Below are 23,188 nucleotides of genomic sequence, written 5' to 3' on the forward strand. Positions count from 1 at the left end.
AATTATCTAATATTGCACCAAGTTTCTGATCCATTATCTATTACAAGCAATCTCCGTATAATATACAAAATTTGTATACGTTGTATTGCAAGGCTTAGAGGCGAGTGCATTTAGTCTGTCCTTGTCTCAAACACGCATTTCTGTAGTGGGAGTAGGACAGCAGATATCAAGGCTCTACTGACAAGGTTCCAATCCGCCCGCCCGCCCAGTCTACTCCTGAATATTACCTCGTCCGGTCACAATTGTAAAATATTTTGCATTATATAATTTATTTTGTGATTGACAATATTTTATTGTCTTTAGTGGTGATTCATAATATTAATAAAACCCAAAATTGGTAAGTTATAGTGTGTATTCATGAGATTTAGAATAAATGTGATTTTTAGCAGAGTATATTTTTATTATTAATTTTATCAGTTATCACCTGTCAATAACCTAAAAGCTAAAATTATCAAGAGCTAAATTGGCTACGGCTTTTAAGGCTTTTACAGATATTTTGTTTCCACACATAATTTTCTATAGTTAAAAAGAGTCTAAAATTTAAAGACTAAGACCTAGGTCCTGCTATGGGATTCATTGTTGATAAAAACAAAGGGGTATCACCCTCTTTAATGTCTAAATTCAAGGGGAGTATGAGTGCATTTCCGAGTGGTATTTAATTGCTTAGTTTTCTCGGTCCTGTGCTATTGTATGGGTATCTTTTATATTTTGTGTATGATGTATGGGATGTCTATTGTCTACCCATACAACATACAACAATTAATACTCTCAATAATCAGTTTCTATTAAAATCAAATTGACATTTGTATCGCCTATCTGGTAAATAGAAATATGTGTATGATGTAGAGCGTAAAGTATCTGATAAATTACGTAAATACATAATAATTTTTAATCAACACCTTGTAAATTGTATGTTAAACGAATATGCAGCTGAAACCCTTTCGAATTTAACCCTTCTACTCGTATAACGCAATAGTACAAAATGACCCCACATTATGGGTAAAACCTAGGGTGTGGCGTTCCTCACAAACATAATATGTAAATACACGAAGAAAATAAATTATAAGAATTTTAATAAGATTTAGAAAATAATTAAGTAACTCGTTTCAATTAATTGTTATTATCTTATACTTTATTTTTATCGCTGTTACTGTGTAGCTGGTATTAGTTTAAATTTAAATTATGTTCTGAATGCATCATTTTATTTAGTTTCATTTGTTACAGTTCACAGCCTGGGTGGATGCCGTGATATTTGTATTTAGCTTAGAAAACGAAGTCAGCTATAACACAGTTTCAAATTATTTCAACAAGATGTCTCACTATCGAAACTCAGCAGAAATTCCCATCATATTAGTTGGAACTCAAGGTACCAATGCTTTTAAAAATCCGTTACCTACATATCTCTTTATGTATTTGAACATGAAAGCAAAACGATTTTTTTGTTTTAAATGAGACTTAATTACTATAAACGTTAGATTTCTTGGACACTTTGAAGAGTTATTTCCTGTCTAATCATCGGTTATTCTTTCAGATGCCATAAGTGAAAGTAGTCCGCGTGTTGTCGACGATAATCGCGCTCGCAAGTTATCTAACGAACTCCGAAGGTGTTCATACTACGAGACATGTGCAACATACGGTTTAAATGTCGAACGCGTTTTTCAAGACGGTAAGAATTGTATTTTTTAGGGTTCCGTAGCCAAAATGGCAAAAACGGAACCCTTATAGTTTCGTCATGTCCGTCTGTCCGTCTGTCCGTCTGTCCGTCTGTCACAGCCGATTTACTCGGAAACTATAAGTACTACAGTGATGAAATTTGATGGGAATATGTGTTGTATGAACCGCTACAAAAATATGACACTAAATAGTAAAAAAAAGAATTGGGGGTGGGGCCCCCCATACATGTAACTGAGGGATGAAATTTTTTTTTTCGATGTACATACCCGTGTGGGGTATCAATGGAAAGGTCTTTTAAAATGATATAAAGTTTTCTAAAAAACATTTTTCTTAAAGTGAACGGTTTTTGAGATATCAGCTCTCAAAGTCGTAAAAAGTATGTCCCCCCCCCTCTATTTTTATAACTACGGGGTATAAAATTCTAAAAAAAATAGAGGTGATGCATGCTAATTAACTCTTTCAACGATTTTTGGTTTGATCAAAGTATCTCTTATAGTTTTTGAGATAGGTTGATTTAACTGTAATTTATTATATTTGCTGCTACGGAACCCTTTGTGCGCGAGCCCGACTCGCACTTGGCCGGTTTTATTCTTGTTTAATTTTTGTTTCAAACTCAATTAAAAATAAGTTAAATTACCTAATTTGTGCTGGTATAAATTCCTCATTTACCTAGTGTAGAAAATAACGAGCTACGAATTCAATCAAATTAACTGGGTAGGTACTTTAATGCGATTCATGAATTTGAAACTAAAGCAGTAAACTGTGGGCAATATACCTGACTATTTTAGAGGCAAATATTTATACATATTACAAATATTTATTAAATAAATATTACAATGATCTTGTTGATTTCGGAACGCAATAGTTTTATTATTATTATTTACATTTTAAATATTTATATATCCATACTACTTAATATTATAAATGCGAAAGTAACTCTGTCTGTCTGTCTGTTACTTAATCACGCCTTAACTACTGAACCAATTAGCATGAAATTTGGTATGGAGATATTTTGATACCCGAGAAAGGACATAGGCTACCTTTTATTGCGAAATATGTACCACGGGCGAAGCCGGGGCGGACCACTAATTTTTAATATATATAATATATTGCATACAATTTTCATATTATGTATTTTGTTACATCAAAAATTATATAATTCCGTTGTTAACAATTTAGCGTGATATAGAACAGCAATGCGTGATGATATCGGATATCAGATGTTCAAATAGTTATTTTGAATACTTGCGTGGGGACTGGGGAGTTCAGTCGCGAACAGTGGCAACACTGGCCCCCAGCCGAGCGGTCGTGTTGTGTCGTTGAGTGTTGACGTTCGTACTTCGTTCCGCATTGTTTACATTTTTGACACGACTTTTAAGCGTTTACCGGTGATTTGTGGCAGTGAATAATTTTAAAAACTTTTAAAATACAAATGAAAAAATGGATAAAACACTCATTTTTAAATCGAATATGTCACCGATATCAAGTTTAAGGCGTCGCAGTTCCTGTTACAATATTCAAAGAGCAGAGGAACGCGACCGTCGAAAATCAGCTAAATTTGAATGTGCGTGTTGTTTTCTTTACCGTTTAAATGTCTTCGTGTTTGGAATTACTTACTATGTTGCTATTTTAGTATGTTATGTGATGTGAAGATTTTGTTATCGATATGCAATACGTGTAGTGATTTGCTGGTGTTTTTTTCAGCATGTCAGAAGATTGTTGGAACAAGATTGTCGGCTTCGTCGCAATGTTTGTCTGGTGGTTCTAGGCCGGTCACACCACAGCCGCTGGCGAATTCACCAAACCATAACCATTCCACATTCCTATATAAGGTAAGGCTGTTTAGTTAAATTGTATTCACGCTTCATCAAACGTCGGCCTTGATTTTAATCAATAATTAATGACCTATCATAGTGTACTTGAATATATTAATTGATGTTCTATTTGTTGCGTTTCTATATTCGGAATTTGATGACTTTTATCAAATATTATCAGAACAGCACTAGCTATCAGGCTCATATCTGATGGTGTTGATCTCATCTGTAGTTAGATCAAAAAAACATGTTACTATCATAAATGTTCAAGTTGATAACTGAATGGTACACTTCGACAAAGATAAAAATGTCATAAATTTTTTTTTCGCAGAATTATATTAACTTGGTTTAATAGAATAGAACCATAATGAGATCTTAAGTTTAATTACCAGTTAGCATTTACAAAAATGGGTTTGGCTCATGTTCCTTACACAGAAGACTGATCGCAGCTATATTCATTGTTCATAAAGAAAATCTATCAATGAAACAGGCCCACAATAATACATTTTGGGACACAAGACTTCTTAACTCTGATTGTATGTTATCTAAGGACTTTTTCGTTTCATTATTTTTTACTTCTGCTTGTAATACTTGAAATGTTAAAAGATGAAAGTTGTTATTGGATCTTGATGTAAAATTATGAATGATTAGTTGACTTGAAATAACTGAGAGTGTAGAATTTTGGGTTACATAACCATTTCCATATTCTAAACAGTGTAAACACTAAACAAGTTTTTTAACATCTCCATTAATATTTTTCTTCTCTTGGTTGTATAATTAGAAGGTTGAGAATTAGCCCATTCTACCTATAAAACAAATTTATTAACTCTACAGCGTCATAATTATTTATATATTTTTGGCTATTATTTATATATTTTTGTTGCTAAAGAGAATACTTGTGTTTGTAAGTTAAGTTCAAGGTATTATAATACTCTTAAATATAAAAATTAAAAATAAATTGTGTGTAAAATGTGTGGGAATATTTTTTATAAACAATATAAATTTATTCACAATTTTTTTTGTATCTTATATTAAAAAGGTAGCATTTTTTAATTAATCCTTCATTAAAAAGTTGAACTTGAAGTTATTTACATATTATGCTCATAATATCAATAGCCTAAAGGAGTACATAGGAATATGGAGTTTTATTACAAAAGTTTTTGATTATAAACACAGGCTACATTATTGCTTAAAGTTGTAATAAACTGTGCAACTATCACTTGAAATGTCAGCTTGGTTACTGAAACTGTTCGTAATATAATAAAATTAATTTCTTTTATACTATTACATACTAAAAATTTATAATATTATATCAGATACAGTAATTAACTTTAGAATGGAACATTAATATTAAATTAATTTTGCTTAAATTATATTTATTTATTTCAGGACTCTCTTCCTCGCAGTCATCACACCTTATCAGCATCATCACATCACTTGCACAGAGGAGCGTCATCATTCGATGCCTCCTCCAACAGCAGTGGCATATCCTCAACACATGTCGTAGAAATCCATAGCACAAACGGTTCAGACACATCATCTAGATGGGGCAACTCATTGGGAAGCCACGGTTCATCATCGGGTCTCGTTTCTATAGCGACAGAAAATAATAATGTCAAGTTCACAGCACCACATTGTTTGGACAATCTCCAGGCGAAAGATTCAAAAGACCTGCCGACTCCATCTTCCACGCCGACGACTTCGCGGAAATCGAGACGGAGATCCAATCTCTTTACACCCTCGAAGAAGGGTGAAGATCGATTGAAAAACGGCGAGCTCGGTTCCGGCAGGGCGATACCTCTGAAACAGGGCTATTTGTACAAAAAGAGCAGTAAAGCCTTGAACAAGGAGTGGAAGAAGAAATATGTGACGCTGTGTGATGATGGAAGATTGACATATCATCCCAGTTTACATGTAAGTAGGACTTGTATTGAACTGAATTAAAACAAATTGCTTATTGCATTGTAACATAAGTATTATTAGAACTATCATTCTAGTTATAATATTGATATGTATGGTGTAAGATTACAGAATGGTATCAAATCATATAGATATGCCGTATAAACCATAAATATATACTGCATAATATAATGTACATAATATAAAAAATTATATAAGTCGTAATTTTTCTTAAGTTTGCCTTTTTTCCATAATTTTGATTTTGTGTTCTTAACAAGTTCAAATACAATTAAAAAAATAATATTTAAACAAATAATTCTTATTCAATCAATATATTGTGTAGTTTAATAACTTATTACTTTACTACTTGAATTACAGGATTACATGGAAGATGTAAACGGAAAAGAAATAGCGCTACAGTATGTGACTGTTAAAGTGCCGGGGCAAAAACCCAGAGGCTCTAAGTCAATAATCACAACAGTTCCAGGGTATAATGGTTACACAAGTATTGATATTCATGATAGCATTGGTGGATTATCTCTTGGTAAGTGTTTATTTATAAACGGATTTGCATACATCACAATCTATCTAAATGAAGGGAAAAAAATAATTGAATAAGAAAACTTTGTTGCTTTGATGCCTTTTTATCTTCTATACAAATATTATAAAGAGGAAAGGTTTGATTTTTTGTTTGTTTGTTTGTATGAATTGAATAGGCTCCGAAACTACTAGGCAGATTTGAAAAATTCTTTCACTGTTGGAAAGCTACATCATTTCTGAGTGAGATAGGCTAGGTTTTATCCCGGAAATCCCACGGGAACGGGAACTATGCGGGTTTTTTTTTGAAAACGCGGGCGAAGCCGCAGGCGGAAAGCTAGTTAGTAATAATTGAAGCCTTTTCTAGGTACTCTAATAATCATCAATCACCCTTTCAAATGTTATTTGAATCCATTATATGGTGAAGGCATGATTAATGGCCAGTACTATTTATATAAATAGTGCTGAACCTACTAGAAACTATTAAGAATTACTATACTAAATAGCACATATCGACAAAAATAAAAGTAATAATAAATGATTAAAATAAGATTTGTGATTTTAGTGATGGGCAGATTATACATCAGTTTCATGGATCGATTTTCTTTGAGAATAAGTAGTAGGTGATTAGCCTTCTGTGTCCGATTTTAATTTGAAAGTAGAACTAATATTTATGAAATAATGGATTTAAATTTCTTTTAATTGTCATGTAGGTAATGAAATGTAGAACTCGTTATTAGCATAAATTGTGTATCAAGGTCAACACATTATTTTTAATTGATCTTCAAGACAGAGTGATGAATGAAACAACCTTCAGTTAAAACAACAATGAATAAAGATGTCTATTAATTTTAGGTTACAAGGAAAAGCCCACACGAGCGACGGATAAAGCTCTAATGTCAGCGTTTGAAGCCATGAAGGAACCGGCGTCAAGTCGACAGTCACTTGCTTCAGAAGTAGATGTAGCCACAAATGGAACGGACAAAGATACACCACATGTTAAGAAACGGCATAGGAGAATGAAGAGTAGTGGTGTCAAAAAAGATGGCGAAGAAGGTAGATTTTATTGATAATTTTTATGTTGCCTTCGAAATTAGTTGTTTTTTTGTTTTTGATCCTAGCTTAGGTCGTGCAGAACTGAGTATTTGATAGTAATTTCGTTATACATAGGTTGAATAATTAGGTACACAGAAATTCAATAACATAATTCTATTCCTGTTTTTTTGCTTGTAATTTACATTCTACTAATAATGTTCGTTCTTAAAGATTTTCTGATTTTGTTTTTATAAAAGTTATACAGATCTCGATCAAATTTGATACTTAAAAAGATGTTTTAGATAAATTTGATAAGTTTGCACTAAGTCGGGGCTTAGATAAGCGATTGGTAGAAATTAAAGCATTAATAAACGGAGTTTTGTCGCAATTGTAATTTTCAATATTCATTATTTTATTTACCTCCGACATTTCACACACTTTACAGCCAGCATGGTAACAGGGAGACTGCATTTTTGACGTGACAACGTCTTATAATTCGATAGTGGCCATAGCGCCGCCTGCACGCTCGAAAAAACATGACTCATGCGGCGTTCCATGTAAGGCTTGAAGTGCGAGCGAGAGCGCGGATCGAACGACAAAGAAGCACAATCGGACGTTGTCACGTTCAACTATCGTCAGTAAACCGACTTTACAGACAACCAATTTTTTTACATGTTTATTTTGCTAACAGAGGGTGAAAGCGCAACCTCCTGCGAGTTCACCATAGTCAGCTTGGACGGCAAGCGGTGGCGCTGGGAGGTGTGCAGCGGGGCGAGCGCCGCCGCCGCCGCCGCGGAGCGCGACGCGTGGGTCGCCGCCGTCGAGGCGCAGATACTGGCCTCGCTGCAGGGCCGGGTGAGTGCCGGCTAGTCACTTGTTCACCATAGTCAGCTTGGACGGCAAGCGGTGGCGCTGGGAGGTGTGCAGCGGGGCGAGCGCCGCCGCCGCCGCCGCGGAGCGCGACGCGTGGGTCGCCGCCGTCGAGGCGCAGATACTGGCCTCGCTGCAGGGACGGGTGAGTGCCGGCTAGTCACTTGTCACCATTGAGATATACATATGGAGACGACACCGCCTATAGGTATATTAAGAAGAGCTGGAACGTCAACACATTTACACATTGCACATGTTAGGCCGGGAGATACTGACACAAAATTTCGGGCCATTTGTAACAGGATGGCGGTCTAGAGGGGTCTTAGTACGCAATGACAAAAAGAAAAATGATGGTCAGAACGCTGGTACCGGCAGACTAGTCGCGTGGGCGTTAGTCACACTCGTCGGATAAATAGCGAAAGTCCAACGATTTGTAACACAAAAATTTTAGAATTTACCGATAGCCCTTAAAAAAGATGTAGGCGGTAGTGTCATGCCATACAGTTACGATGTGACTTACAGTCCGCCATACCGACGTGAATGCGTTGATTTAAAAAAAACAATTCAACCTAACCATCGTCGTGCAGCCATTTACTGAAATCGCCATGCCATACTTTTCGGACGATTCCAAATGGTCGCCATACCGCGGAAAAGTAGCGGAAAGCGCGGAAAGCGAAGATTTGTAAATCGTTTGACTTTCGCTATTTATCCGACGAGTTCGACTAACGCCCACGCGACTAGTCCGCCGGTACCAGCGTTCTGAGTTCTGACCATCATTTTTCTTTTAGTCATTGCGTAATAAGACCTCTGTAGAACCGCCATTCTGTTACAAATGACCCGAAATTTTGTGTCAGTATCTCCCGGCCTATGTATATGTCATTTTTTGCAATTGTTTATAAATACAGGGTGATGTAATTGGTGTAGTACGAATATCTAAAAATCTATGAAGAATTTTGTGATACAGTAAATGGAAGAATTATAGACTATTTTACAGTATTTAATAAAATCATTTAATTTTTTGTTCATGAATATCAATAATAATAGAAATGTCAATTTTTCTCACCAAGGTGGAAATTTGGATGATAAGGATCTTGTTAGAGAAATATAAATTTTGACTAAAATCGGCATTTTTTTTTCAAAAATCAAATAACTAATTAATAATCAGAGTTATCACATTATTAAAAAAAATAAGCCAAACTATACACAATTTTTACCTACTTGATGCAATCCTCAAAGATCATGGACATAGTGTATTGCGCCTTCCACCATACCATCCAGAACTCAACCCAATAGAGTTACTATGGGGCATAATTAAAGGGAAAGTAGCATCACAAAATGTGAACTTTAACTTGAAAACTGTGTAAGAATTATTTAGAAAGAAAGCAAATGCTATTAGTCTGGATATGTTTAGTGACGTTTGGAGAAAGACGCGAGAACATGAGGAAAAATATATTCAATTAGAACCAAAAGTAGATAATTACACTGACTCATTTATAATAACATTAAGAAATTCCGACAACGAAACATCGAGTTCTTCGAGCGATGAAAGTTACAGTGAAGTAGAAGATTACGATTATGATTAAATAGATTCTTCTTCTTCTCTATAGATACTGCTTTCTGAATTGGTGGTAAATGTTAAAACTGTTAAACTGTTATGACGATTCAAAAGTGCTTCTATAAGAAGTCTAATTGTATAAATGTTTGAGTTTGAGTTTAAAACCAATAGTGTGAAAATTATACAATAAACATGCAACACATATTTGTTAGCGCGTATTGGTAGGTATTACGTACTTATTACAAATATAATATTTCTTAGATATCTTTACTCGACCAAAGTCAGGAATTTAATTATTATTTGATAATTGAATGATTATTAATACTTTTATCCAATTGATTATTATTAGAATAAATAATTAACTTCATCAATTGATTTACTTTTAAATTATAATTTTACAGGTAAATTATGAGAGCTTTCATAAGTAATTATATTTGCATATACATATCTACAACGCACCCATTTTACAATTCAAGTCTAAAATGAAACTAGAGTCGCATTTATTTTTGAACATACTGTAAGTGAAATTGCATAAGTGTGAGTACTGTGAACATGCCAGCTTTCCCTAATTGACCGATACATCACTTATGTGGTTTTTTTTAATGGTTTTAAAGTGAAACGCATCAAATATCGTGTATGTTACGATATTGCACAAATAATACGGAAAAGTGCAAAGGAATAACTTTCATCGGTAAGTAACTAACTAGATAATAATTTTTAAAGCAGATTTTTAGAGCAGTGGTGGCTCAGTGGTGAGACCTCGGACTTCGAATCGATAAGTCCGGGGTTCGAGACCGGGCGAGCGCGCAGGAAATAAATTGATTTTTCAATTTATCTGCGCATGTTGTAACATCACCACTGCTCGAACGGTGAAGGAAAACATCGTGAGGAAACCGACATGTCGAAGAATCAAAAGTTCGACGATATGTGTCATCCGCCAACCCGCACTTGGCCAGCGTGGTGGATTATGGCCTGTACCCTCATAGAAGGCCCGTGTCCCAGCAGTGGGAACATATATGGGCTGATGATGATGATGATGATGATGAATTTTTAAAACTTAGTTAAAGCAAAAAAACGGCGCACAGATTTCGTTCGTGGTGTCTCCTCCATACGTAGTAATCTCAATGCTTGTCACTCGAAATTTAGCGTTTATCATTCACCATTCCGTTTAACACTCACTACGTGGTATAGTATATGGTTCAAACTTAATGGTGGCTCGGAACATCGTACGATCCGATGTACAGAAAACAATTTTAGGTATAATGTTAAGGGACCTGTGCGCACCCGCAGGTGCTTCTGCACCTAACTTCCGAGCAGCCATTAAGTTTGAATCGTACTGTATTCATCGTTCACCCATCATCATTTAGCTGGGTCCACACCGGCCGATCCAGTGATTCCGCGATCCGCGATCCAGGATCGCGGAGCATGGATCGTGGATCATGTTAGGCCGATCCACTTTAAAAACTTGCGATCCAAAATATGCGCTCCAAGTGATCCTAAGGCGATCCGTGATTCAGCCAGTCTAACTCTTGTACGATATGGAGTCACACGTACAATGGCGGCGTCTTGCCGTTGCAGCATTAACTTTTATTATACTGAAATGTTTGCGCAAAAAATAAAAAAAAATAAATCGACGGTTTTGGGTGAAACAACTTTACAAAAATCGATTGGAATCTGGGACTCAGCTGTACGCAGAGTTAGTTTCAGATGAAGTGGAACACAATTTTGCAAGAATGAATGCTATTCAATTTGAGATATTCGACTTTCTGAGATGTCCATGGTGAGGTGGATCGCGCGATCCAACACAAACGTCCACACCGCGCGCATCACGCAACTGAGGCACCTTTGAAGCGGGTACAAAAACCGCCCGCTAACGGATCGCACGAGGTAGGGATCGCGCGCGGCAAAACACGTGCATGGATCGCGCGCGGCACGTCCACACCGCCCGCATCTTTGGATCGCGCGCCTGCCGCGCGCGATCGGATCGCGGTGGATCGGCCGGTGTGGACCCAGCTATTTGCAATTCATAATAATGACTGCATCATTTTTATATCATTTCACTCCCTAAACGGCATTCCTTATTCATTGTTCACTATACAAAAGTCGCCATTCAACACATTACACATTTATCACACATTACATATACATTCAGCAGGCAGGAGCGGCAGGACTCACTATTCACCATTCACATAACAGTCACCATTAATTAGGTACCATTCACCGATCACCATTCATCATTCACCGATCACCATACATCGATCACCATTCATCATTCACCATTCACTGATCACCATTGATCATTCACCGATCACCATTCACCATTCACCGATCACCATTCATCATTCAGCAGTCATCGTTCACAATTCATCATTCAAAATTCACCAGTCACCATTCAATGCAGTCACTATTATAAGCCAATCGATATAATTTAGTGTTTAGGATTAAAAAAACTGCATTTTTAATTATCATTGTGTAAAAAAAATTACTTTTCTATGTAATTTTTTTACACTCTTACTACTATTTTAATAGACGGGTGCTCATTTCATACTTTCATTTTTATTATTACTACGCTAATAGTGTAAATGTATCTTAAATTCAATTTAATTGATTTTCTAGATAACATATTATTGAAAATTACAGACGTCAAGGCAGCCAGCGCCCACGGGTGCAAATTCGACGGGCGATGTTCGAGCCACATATTACATACGGAGGGTGAAGGGGAACGACAAGTGCTGTGATTGTGGAGCAACGGGTACATTTTATATTGAAAATCTTATAGATATATGCAAATTTTATTTTTGTGGAATGTCTGGATTGTTCTGTTTAGCTAATGTGTCAGTTTAATTGATGTATGAAAATTCCAAATAATCAAAAAATAATGTCAATATTTGCAGTAAACTTGAAGTTATTTCCGAGTTAATAATACTCGACTAATCTTGTCACATTTTTTTGTATCTTAAATGTTATTTATTTTAATGTTTTTGTATTTCAGATCCTGACTGGGCTAGTCTCAATTTGGGTGTACTAATATGCATAGAATGTTCTGGAATACATAGAAATCTAGGGTCACACATATCAAGGGTTCGCTCTCTCGACTTAGATGAATGGCCGTAAGTATATTTTGATTATTAAATATTAATACATAGTTATGAAAAAGGTTACACGAAAAAAAAATATTTTTTTGTTTCATTTTTAGCTTATTTTTCGAAAATTAACTTCACTTAAAAACGAAAGTAAATTCAGTTTTTATATAAATGTTTAATTCTTATTCCCAGGCTCGGTCATGTCAGTGTAATGGTATCTATGGGGAATGCATTAGCGAACTCCATATGGGAGGCAGATTTGAGAGGACACATCAAGCCCATTGCTGCCAGCAGTAGAGAGGATAAGGAGAGGTAGGTTAATAATTACCAAAAAAATATTTATTGATTTCTTATTTATGAAATGATTATTTTATTTATCAAATTAGACCCGCCTAACGATCGTTTCAATAAAACTATAGGGTGTAATTGCAACAGATTTTAGTCGGCTCGATTCCTGGGTACGAATTTTCTTCTTTCTTTAAAAAAATGGAATTTTATCTTTGAGTAAGTTTTCTATCTACAGTATGAAAAGTACTTTTCTTACTGTGGCATTAAAATTAAATTCCACCTCACCTTACCTTTCACAAGAAATTCCACCCTGTATAATATAGCGATCTGTTTATTCACAGGTGGATACGCATGAAGTACGAGCGGCGGTCGTTCCTATCGAGCGCAGAAGCGGGTGGGGCTACGGGTGAAGCGCTGAAGACGGCAGCAGCTCGCGGTGCTATGGCGGCTCTAGCGCGCATGCTGGCCGCCGCGCCGCCGCGCGCGCCCTCGCCCGTCGAGCGCTCGCTGGCGCTGCGGGCCGCTGCCGCCGCTGGACACCTCGCAGCTGCACAGCTGCTTATTTGGGTGAGTGTTGTTGTCAAGCGCTGTAGCCGCTGCACGGTTGTTTATTTGAGTTAGCGTGCTTGCTGTTACCGTCGAGCGCTGGAGCCGCTACACGGTTGTTTGAGTAAGCGCTGTGCCTGTAGCCGTCTGTCGAGTGCTGCAGCCGCTGCACGGTTGTTTATTTGAGTGAGACCTGTCTCTGTAGCCGTCGAGTGCTGCAGACGCTGCATAGTTGCTTATTTGGATAAACTTTTGTGCGCTTGTTGCTAGTCAAGCGCTGCAGGCAGCCGCGAACGGAACCAGTGCTGTAAAAGACATCATCATCATGTCGTAAGATTTCACGATTTTCGCATCAGACGTGACAAATACCATTAAACCCGTATGTTTCCATGGCTTTGCATGGAAAAGCTTTCCATTCTTTTTTAGTGTCCCTAAGTTTTACTACCACAGCTTTACAGATTTATTTTATTTTTATATTCTACTAGCAGTCCGCTCCGGCTTCGCCCGTGGTACATATTTCGCAATAAAAAGTAGCCTATGTCCTTTCTCGGGTATCAAAATATCTTCATACCAAATTTCATGCAAATTGGTTCAGTAGTTTATTCGTGATTGAGTAACAGACAGACAGACAGAGTTACTTTCGCATTTATAATATTAGTATGGATTCTACTTGACATAAATGTAACAATACGTTTTCATTGCAGCACAACGGCAACCCGAACTTCCCGGACGCGGACGGGCACACGTGCGTGTTCTACGCGCGAGCTGCGGCCAACCACCTGTCCGGTATACCGATGCAATACCCCAAGAACTTACAACTAACCTGCCCTCTACACCCGAGCCCACCAAGTTCCAATTCCAATTCCAACTCAACCAGCTCGAGTTCCAGTACCAAAACTCCAGAATTGGAATGCAACTGCATTATATTTGAACTCCTCAACGCTCAAAGCGCAGCAAACGCGCTAGTCGACGTACTACTCGCGTTACAAAACAACCAGTTTATTAATAATGGCTTCGATATGGCAGTCGGAGGATTTGCAACCTTAGGACGCCCGTCTTTAGCGCCCAATTTATCTCTAACAAATGGCAAATGCGGGAGCATTGTGTGAATTTAATATACGTTGAGTGTATATTTGTGTTTTTATTTGAATTTTTGTGGTGGGGATAGCGAGCATCACATATAGAGGGTATATAACTGTATCACGTTCGATGGATTTAGATTTCATGTGACGTAGTTACCAAATCACGAAATATACACCTATAGTGCTAAGTTAAGCTATATTATAATTTATTGATTGTATATTTGATTCTACTTTTAATTGATAGTCGGCGATTAAAGAAATTTTATAGAAAAAGAAAAATTTTAAGCATAAAACTCGTGTTTATTGTTGAAATATATTAACAATATTGCGGCGTATTTTAATTAAGAAAAGTATAAAATGTTCAGATTACTAAGAATATTTCTGTTTAATATTCAATTTAAATGGGTTTATAAAACTATATTTACGTATCACACATTTTACATAAATATTTTTATTTTCGGTGCTCAATACTATGTTGTGCTATTTTTAATTTAATTTTACAAGGTTTAATATATCTACAAAACAGGTAGTTAACGAAAATTTATACTGAAAAGATTGGATATTGAGTTGCCATTGCCATCGAGTTGGTATTTCAAATAAATGATCAAAAGTTAATTCTATTGAGATATAACTTTATAGTGTGCAAAAAGTAGTTAAATATGATTTTATTTATTTCTTTATCAAAAGATTACATGGATTCTAAAACACTACAATTTACGTAGAATACTCTTAAAGTGTAATTAAAGATTCGCACAGATCAGTGAAGCTGGAACACTTAAAATAACTGTCTCGGGATTAACACCTATTCAAATGTATTGAAAATGCATCGCTTTTTATGTCAACTGCTATAAAAGAAAATTTTGAAAATTGTAGATAATTAATTAACTAACATGTCGAATTGAGAGAAATAGGTACTATTGTGTAACATAAAATCATAGCTTGTTTGTAGATAAATAAATAAAAAGGACATCACAAACTTTGATCTATAATTTATATGTATCTAACAATATTTGGAATAGAACTGGTATTCTATTCTATTTTCTAGCAGCAATTATTCGATGTCTAGTAAACTTATAAATCTACTTAAACATAGATATTTTTTTGTGTTATCACATATAAAATAAATATATTCATCAGTGAGGGTATAAGTTATGGTAGAATATCAGTTTTTGTAGATCTAGTGATAGTTATTAGATAAATTATTGATTTAGGACACAAGATCTCAGCTCAATGCTATTTTTAGGATATATTTAGTGTAACAGATTTAGATAACGTCGCTTTTTCTAAATGTTCCCTTGGGTGTAATTATAATTTTCTCATGTCATCTTTATAAAATAGTGAAAAAGGATAATGTTTCTTTTTAACATTTTCTCCTATAAGGAATTCACGGTTGACATTCCATTATATGATATTTTAAAGCACCTTAAGGGATTTTAAAATTGAGGTGATAGTGCCATTGAGATAATATTACTACGTTTGGAGGAGACACCACGAACAAAATCTGTGCGCCATTTTTTTGCTCCAACTAAGTTTTAAAAATTATTATCTAGTTAGGTACTTACCGATGAAAGTTATTCCTTTGCACTTTTCCGTATTATTTGTATTATTTGTGCAATATCGTAACACACACGAAAGCATATTTGATGCGTTTCACTTTAAAACAAATAAAAAATGAGCGTGCAGTTACGCCATATGGCGTATGTTGAGCGGAACATAAGTGATGTAGGCGGTGTCGTCTCCATATGTATATCTCAATGGATAGTGCTAAGATTTTCCCAAGTTAAGCCAAATGTACTGAACCCTTCTGTGCCTACTATAGGTAGTATGCTTTATATACCATGCTAGAATAAGAGTGTATTTTATTTTAACACTCTTAAACTATCATCGGTATTTAGTATTAGGTATATTTCTTAAACCCTTAGACAAAATAATTCACATTTAGGATAGTAAATTATCAACATGCATTTACGAGTTTTCTTCAAATCACAACGTTTTATATTTAATAAGATGTTTGTCTTTATTATGAATCACAGTCGTCAAAGCACCGTAGTATACGATATTTTTTCCTTAAATTTTTATATAAAGTTTTTATTATTATTGTATATTTAATTTGAATTGAGGTTAGACAGCATTTAGGGATATAGCAATTAGCAATGTACAAAATTCAAATTCTATGTAAAGTTAAGATAAAAGGTACGAATTAATATAGACGGCACACATCTTCAGAATGAAGAATAGCAACTTGCAGCCTTTCGTGAATAGATCGAGTGTCGATGAAATACAGTATATTGTGTAAAATATTTTTATCCCATCGCTTAGTACATTGTGGCTTTTTTATATTTCTTGGTTTATTTTCGCTTAATTAAAGTAAACACCGATTCCAGTATTCAAAATAATTATGTACAGATATGCATTACAATGTGTTAACGCGTTCTATCTATATTGTAATGATTTATTTTTGTGAATATTTCGTTAAAATTTTATTGATAATTTTAAATTCGTTACCCGGACATATGTGTTTGTTTATTTGTATTATTTTTATTGTTTTTATACAACGTTTTGTACAGGCCAAAGAGCTTAATATTGTACATATGGACGCGCAGCTACAGATGCTGTTCTACGATTAGATCTTCGTTATTGTAATTTTTAAGAAATTTGTTGATGTTCTTGATCTTGTGAAAATAAATATAATATAAACAAAATGCTTTCTTTTATTTCTACTCTTTCCCTATACTATCAGAAAACAAACTCAGGTTTAGAAATTTTTGAGTGATTGTGTATCAGACACACAGATATAAAATTTGCACTTACGTAAATATTATTAAAATAGCATTAGCAGAACCAGTTTGCAACAGACGCAGCAATATTAATTCGCTAAGATAAATTTGAATCGAATATTATTTCTCCACAGAACAAGTATTCGTTATAATAAATTATACTTAGATTTATTTTTTGTAGCTAAACACAAAGTTAATTCCTTGTTCCTTGACTTCTAGTTGTTTTTGTTATTTTCCTGTTTGTCTCTAAGATTAGTAATGATTCAGTGGTTAAGCCATTATCAATTATTAAATTGAAATCTAGATGAGCGTGATAAAAAAAGAAACTGACTTTCATATTAATTCCACATCCATCGCTGCAGCGTATTATCGTGATATCTGTCAAAGCACAGCCTGCTGCATGGTGCTTCGAAAACCGCCTTATAGAAGGCCTAATATGTCCCTAGTAGGGAGTAGAGACTCCCTACTGATAAGTGATAAGTAGGACTCATGAAGATGGATGATTATTTAATATTTAAATTTGAAACAGGTTTGGTGATTTTTTATTATTTCCTCTGTTTCATCTTTAAAGTACAAAAGCTTCCAAATTGGAGCTTCAAAAGATATTCAAAATATTGTACTGATTTTAGGCAGCAGCCAATCCGGTAGTAGGATGTAACAAAAAAAAAAACGTAGCTTAGGTACCTACTTAATAAACAAGCAATTCCCAGTATTGCAACACAATAGATGTGCATTGTACAGGTAAATAAAACAGTCTATGTAAGTATTCTGTTACAATATCTAAAATTTATTTCTTACTTTCATTCGACCAACGATTATATAAATACTGTATGATCCAAGAGAGATCCATAAGGTGTAACATTATTTATTAGACACCAGAGGGTTATCTAATATCTATGTATGGGCGAAAGATAGAATGAAAAATATCTAGCTTTTACTAACATCAGACAATTTTGTTGGTCGTCCTACAATTCGTATTCTTAGGTAACTATAATTACCTATTAGTAAATGTTCCTAAAAATTCCATTGACATTGATATAGCCTATAGGTAGGTATTTTAGTAATTTTCGCTCCTATCACACAGTATATAGGTACCCACGGGCCACGATGACCCTTTTAATATTAGGATACCTGCTAGTGTTTTACTAATTTACAGCAAAAACTATATGAAGTTTTTTGTGACTTTAATCGATATAAATTCAGATAGAATAACCTAAGTATAAAAAATATTTATTCACCTACCTATAATTTATTGGTCTGAGAGATTTAGTGTCTCCTACGTCTATCTTACATAAAAAAATGCTTGTCTTCTAGTACCTAAGTCTAGTTTGTGTAGCGAGATTGCTTACAGGAACACTTTAACAAACCAGCTTTGTTTGTCTTTTATGTTGTGAATAAAAAATAAAGTCATTAGGTATATAATGTGAGGGACAAATTTTTGACTGCTTGTGCAGGAGGTCAAACCAGTTGTATTTAATCCTGCGAATATTTTGCATAATCTGTTAGAAGTCTTGAATTGTTTGTGTTTTATATAACACAGCTAGATAATGGTGTCTAATTATATTATCTAGATGCAAAACTTTAATCGATAATTATTATTATAGGAATGTAATTATAGATCATAACCCTATGTATTACATCAGAAAATAATAACTTATTACAATTTTGTGAGATAAGTTAGGTAATACTACAGTATTTCTTTACCTTAGTATTTGATACTGATATCAAGTTTCAAAGTTACAAAAATAGACGTACCTACCTAGTTACGTGGGTTTTCCAATAATCGGGTTATTTTTATAGGTAAAAGGAATACCTTTTATAAAACGCTAAGTTATAAATTATTAATTAAATCTTATGTTTAAATCTTAATTGCCTGCCATGTTCAATCTTGTTCCCCCATCGCAGATTAAAGAAAATACCTACTTGTCTATTAGGTACCTATCAAAAAAATCAATACAATAATATATAACAGTGATTGAGATATGCATTAGCGTTAAACAATATAGCAATAACGATAATGAATGAATGCATGAATAAATGAATGAATGAAAAATTCTTTATTGCACACTAAATACAGGGTTAGAATCTATTTAAATGAGCTATAGGTACAAGTAATAACATGTACAGAGGGCGGTCTTATCGCTGTAAGCGATTTCTGCCAGATAATATGAATAAGGAATAATAAAGAGCAAAACTCACAAGATTTTGCATCATCGATCTTATGATTTATAGATATTAAGAATTAAAATATTATGATACTAAAAAAATTTAGTAACAGGTAAAAATGAGTTTATTGCCATTTCAGTACCGTGATATTATTATAACTAGTCTGGTCATAAGTTCTGTCATTATGATCGATTTTCCATGTTTACCGCCAATTTATTTTTCACGTTAGATTTTTGAATATTTTACGCATTTAAAAATGAAACATTTTATTAGAATAACATATTTGTTACAATGGAGTGGAAGCAAAAAGAAGACAGAGTCGCTGTTCTCGCTCTGCATCCTTGTGGTTACGCGCCGAGTAACTTTTTCAGTTTGATTAAAAATTTACAAATAACATAGAGATTTGTTGATCGCCATATAAAACTATTAAAGGAAGATTCAAGATTAGAAAATAGCTAGAGAAGTGGTCTACCTCGCACGGTTAGGTCAACGGCAGTGATTAATGTAGTATGGGCGCGAATAAGAAAAAATCCGGTCCGAAATCAAAAACAGTTGGCACTGCAGATGAGCCTTAGCAGAACCACAGTTAAAAGGGTGTTTAACGAGGACCTAGGACTACGGGCTTATTGTAGAAAAACATCGCATCTTTTTAACACACGCTTGAAGAAATTAAGACTGGATAAATGTCGCGCTTTACTTAAACGATACGCGAGAAAAGTGCATCGTGAAATCCTGTTTTCAGATGAAAAAATTTTTACAGTGGAGGAGTGCTGCAACAAACAGAATATCAAAGTGTATACCCACAGAAGTGAAGAAGCGTGTAAACGTGTATCTCGAGTCCAACGCGGCCATCACCCCATATCAGTAATGGTTTACCTGGGAGTGTCTTATTTTAGCCTAACAGAGGTGTTTTTCTGTGAAAAGGGTGTGAAAACAAGTGCCAATGTTTACCAAAATACGGTCCTGACAAACCTCGTAAAACCTCCTTCTCAGACCATGTTAAATAATAAGCACTGGGTATTCCAGCAGGACTCAGCACCTGCCCACAAAGCCAAGAGTATCCAAAATTGGCTGGCCGCCCATCAGATTGACATCATTCGTCATGAAGATTGCTCATCTTCTAGACCGGACCTGAATCCTCTGGATTATAAAATCTGGTAATATTTAGAGGAGAGAACCTGCGCTAATGCCCACCCAAATTTGGAGTCACTCAAAGCATCCATTATTAAAGTAGCTGCTGAAATAAACATGGACATGGTGCGTGCTGCGATAGACGACTAGCCGCGGAGGTTGAAAGCTTGTATCGCAAAACATGGATGCCATTTGGAATAATTTTTATACGAAATTATTAAGTAATATGTAAGCTTTATTGCCACATATAAAACAATAAATATATAAAAGTAACTTTTTATTTATTTAATAAAACATATGTGACAGAACTTATGACCAGACTAGGTATACCTATGTCGACGTCATATGGTTGAATCTGATATTTTGATTGAATGACCAGAACGTTCATTGAATGACGACATTCAAGTGCTTTCTTCACTTATTTCATTTACCATGTAACTCCTGAATTTTGTTAATTTATTTATTAAAAAACGAAAGGAACTTTGTTCCAATCGGGTGTCCGGTGTCCCACATTTGACACCTCAGACATTTTTTTTACAATGGTTTTATAATTTCATTTTGTAGAGCTAGTTTCTCTTTTTATTGAATTCTGCCTGTTAAAACACACAACACACGTCTTTTACAAATATCAAAATTTTTAACAAAAAATTAGGGGATAACATAATATTATATTATGTACCTTCTCCCTGAGGTTGATATTTGGCCATGCTTTAAATAATAAATACATTATTATTATTGTCCTTAGTACCTATCGTAATAAATGTCGTAATTAATTATTAATTTTAAACCGCAATGCCTAGTAAGACTATGTACTTAGTTAAGTACATAGATAGGCACGTATTGATGCATACCAGTCTAATAGAATAACTTTGTTACTGCTCCATAACTAGATGAAAGCATTTCGAGGGTAAATAATGAGATTTGCGTCGTAGTGACAGTGTCGGCCTGCACTCTATTGTTCAGTAATTCGGTTACCTGATTGAGAGGATTGTTTACGTGGAATCTATTCGTGTTGACACTGTTTAATGTTTTCCTGTATTATTATTGGTGTTTCACGATTTAATTGATGTTTCACAAGTTGTCTTGTGGTTACTGAAGCCATAGACTAAAGACTATATCGGTACTTATACCTATATTGTATTGGACGCGAAAATAATGTGTTAAGTTATTCAGTTAAAGATGTACCTTACTTACTTCAACAAAATTACCTATAATTAGCTACGTGCTGCTATTTATCTGCGCTTCTGTAGGCACCAAATTTTCACTTATAATACCACAAGAGCTTCAAAATTATCGGGTATTTTCCGATAGGTTCGTTGCAAACAAATGAAGGAGTCAAGTTTTTAGTCAAGGTTAAAAAATCACGAGCGCGAAGCGCGAGTGATTTTTCCTGAAAAACTTGACGACTTTATTTGTTTGCAGGGAACCTTGAGTGACATATCACACTAGCGGATTGCGAGCGGTTTCAAAGCGGAGCGGGTGCGCAACGAATACGTTGCGGTTGCGCAGCGAATTCGTTGCGGACGCGTGGCAGATGCGCAACGTTTACGTCGCAGTCATGTACACTCATTAACAAAATGGAATCCGTGCTGGTTGTTACTTATAACTTGTGATAGTATAATAATTATGAGATCATTATTTTTTACGAGTTTCATAACATGTTAATGTTTAGGGTATTGTTTTATCTATTAAATCTTGGTCGAAATGCAATCAGATAACTTAATTGCTCATTAAGAAAGTTCATTAGTGAAATAAATGTTAAAGCTCCTTAACTAAAACAGGGCTATCTTATTATTAGATAAATAGCAGTGAATAGAAAATTTTATCAAGCAACCAGCAACTCACTATCACTTTGCTCATAATTAGGTTCACAAAATCTCTTTATAACATACGTTGCTATGGGAGAGATTATACTGGTCAGTCGTTACATACTTTTGGAATGTATGGTACATTCTAAAAGTCCTAGTAATTCAATTTTATAGCACCTTTTTTTAACAACTCCAGTTGTTATTACATCTTTAGTTAACTGTTAAGTAAGTGCATTTCCACAGTACGGTTAAAAAATTGAGTGCTACAGAAACGATGGAAATATTGAATGGAAGTTAGGCAAGGCGGAAGGGCTGGCTTTTGTGCGAGAGTATACAAAATGACGCGTCCGCAACGAATTCGCTGCGCAACCGCGGCGTGTTCGTTGCGCGCCCGCAACGTATTCGTTGCGCACCCGCTCCGCTTTGAAACCGCTCGCAATCCGCTAGTGTGATATGGCACTGAGGGAAATGCCAGATAATTTTGAAGCTCGTGTGGTATTCGGGAGATTATTTTTCCGTCCCAAATGTCGGCCAATAATTTCACAATTGAATTGAACCTGTCAGTTTGACGTCAACGACCAGAGAAAATTTTCAAAAAAATATCAGTATAATACCATGTAGGTTGTACCACGTGACGTCGAATGGTGCAATTCTATTGGTCGATATTTGGGTCGGAAAAATAATCACACTAATTTCATTATAGACTTTGGAGTCCTTCAAGTGGAAAAATGGTTCCTTTCCAAACATATTGTATAGGTAACAAACCTATATAATGGCCTATATAAGTCGAAAACGGTAAAGACAATGTAAAAGAATATACTATCGTTATTTAAATTAATTATGATAAGCTATACTATAATAGATATTTCATAGGTACATACAAAAAAATAATTTAAAAAATGAATGAATGACTTACTTATAGT

General features: G+C 35.0%; 1 protein-coding gene across 2 annotated transcripts in view; it reads left to right on the forward strand.

Annotated features, from left to right (window-relative positions):
• The window catches only part of CenG1A (Centaurin gamma 1A), a 138,784-nt gene extending 121,699 nt beyond the window's left edge, over positions 1–17,085 (forward strand). For both annotated transcript variants that reach the window (XM_089700060.1, XM_089700061.1), the window contains exons 4-15: positions 1,225–1,366; positions 1,532–1,666; positions 3,379–3,506; positions 4,878–5,402; positions 5,766–5,931; positions 6,780–6,980; positions 7,651–7,814; positions 12,025–12,136; positions 12,377–12,494; positions 12,660–12,779; positions 13,097–13,322; positions 14,006–17,085. In XM_089700060.1, coding sequence (XP_089556186.1) covers positions 1,225–1,366; positions 1,532–1,666; positions 3,379–3,506; positions 4,878–5,402; positions 5,766–5,931; positions 6,780–6,980; positions 7,651–7,814; positions 12,025–12,136; positions 12,377–12,494; positions 12,660–12,779; positions 13,097–13,322; positions 14,006–14,410 — 2,442 coding nt within the window. In that variant the 3' untranslated portion in view covers positions 14,411–17,085. The remainder of the gene's footprint in view (positions 1–1,224; positions 1,367–1,531; positions 1,667–3,378; positions 3,507–4,877; positions 5,403–5,765; positions 5,932–6,779; positions 6,981–7,650; positions 7,815–12,024; positions 12,137–12,376; positions 12,495–12,659; positions 12,780–13,096; positions 13,323–14,005) is intronic.
• Positions 17,086–23,188: the final 6,103 nt, after the last annotated feature.

This window comes from Colias philodice, chromosome 10 (genome assembly GCF_061535455.1).
Source record: "Colias philodice isolate Cphi_HAF_F1 chromosome 10, ilColPhil1 Martin Lab GWU primary, whole genome shotgun sequence".
NCBI lineage: Eukaryota > Metazoa > Arthropoda > Insecta > Lepidoptera > Pieridae > Colias > Colias philodice.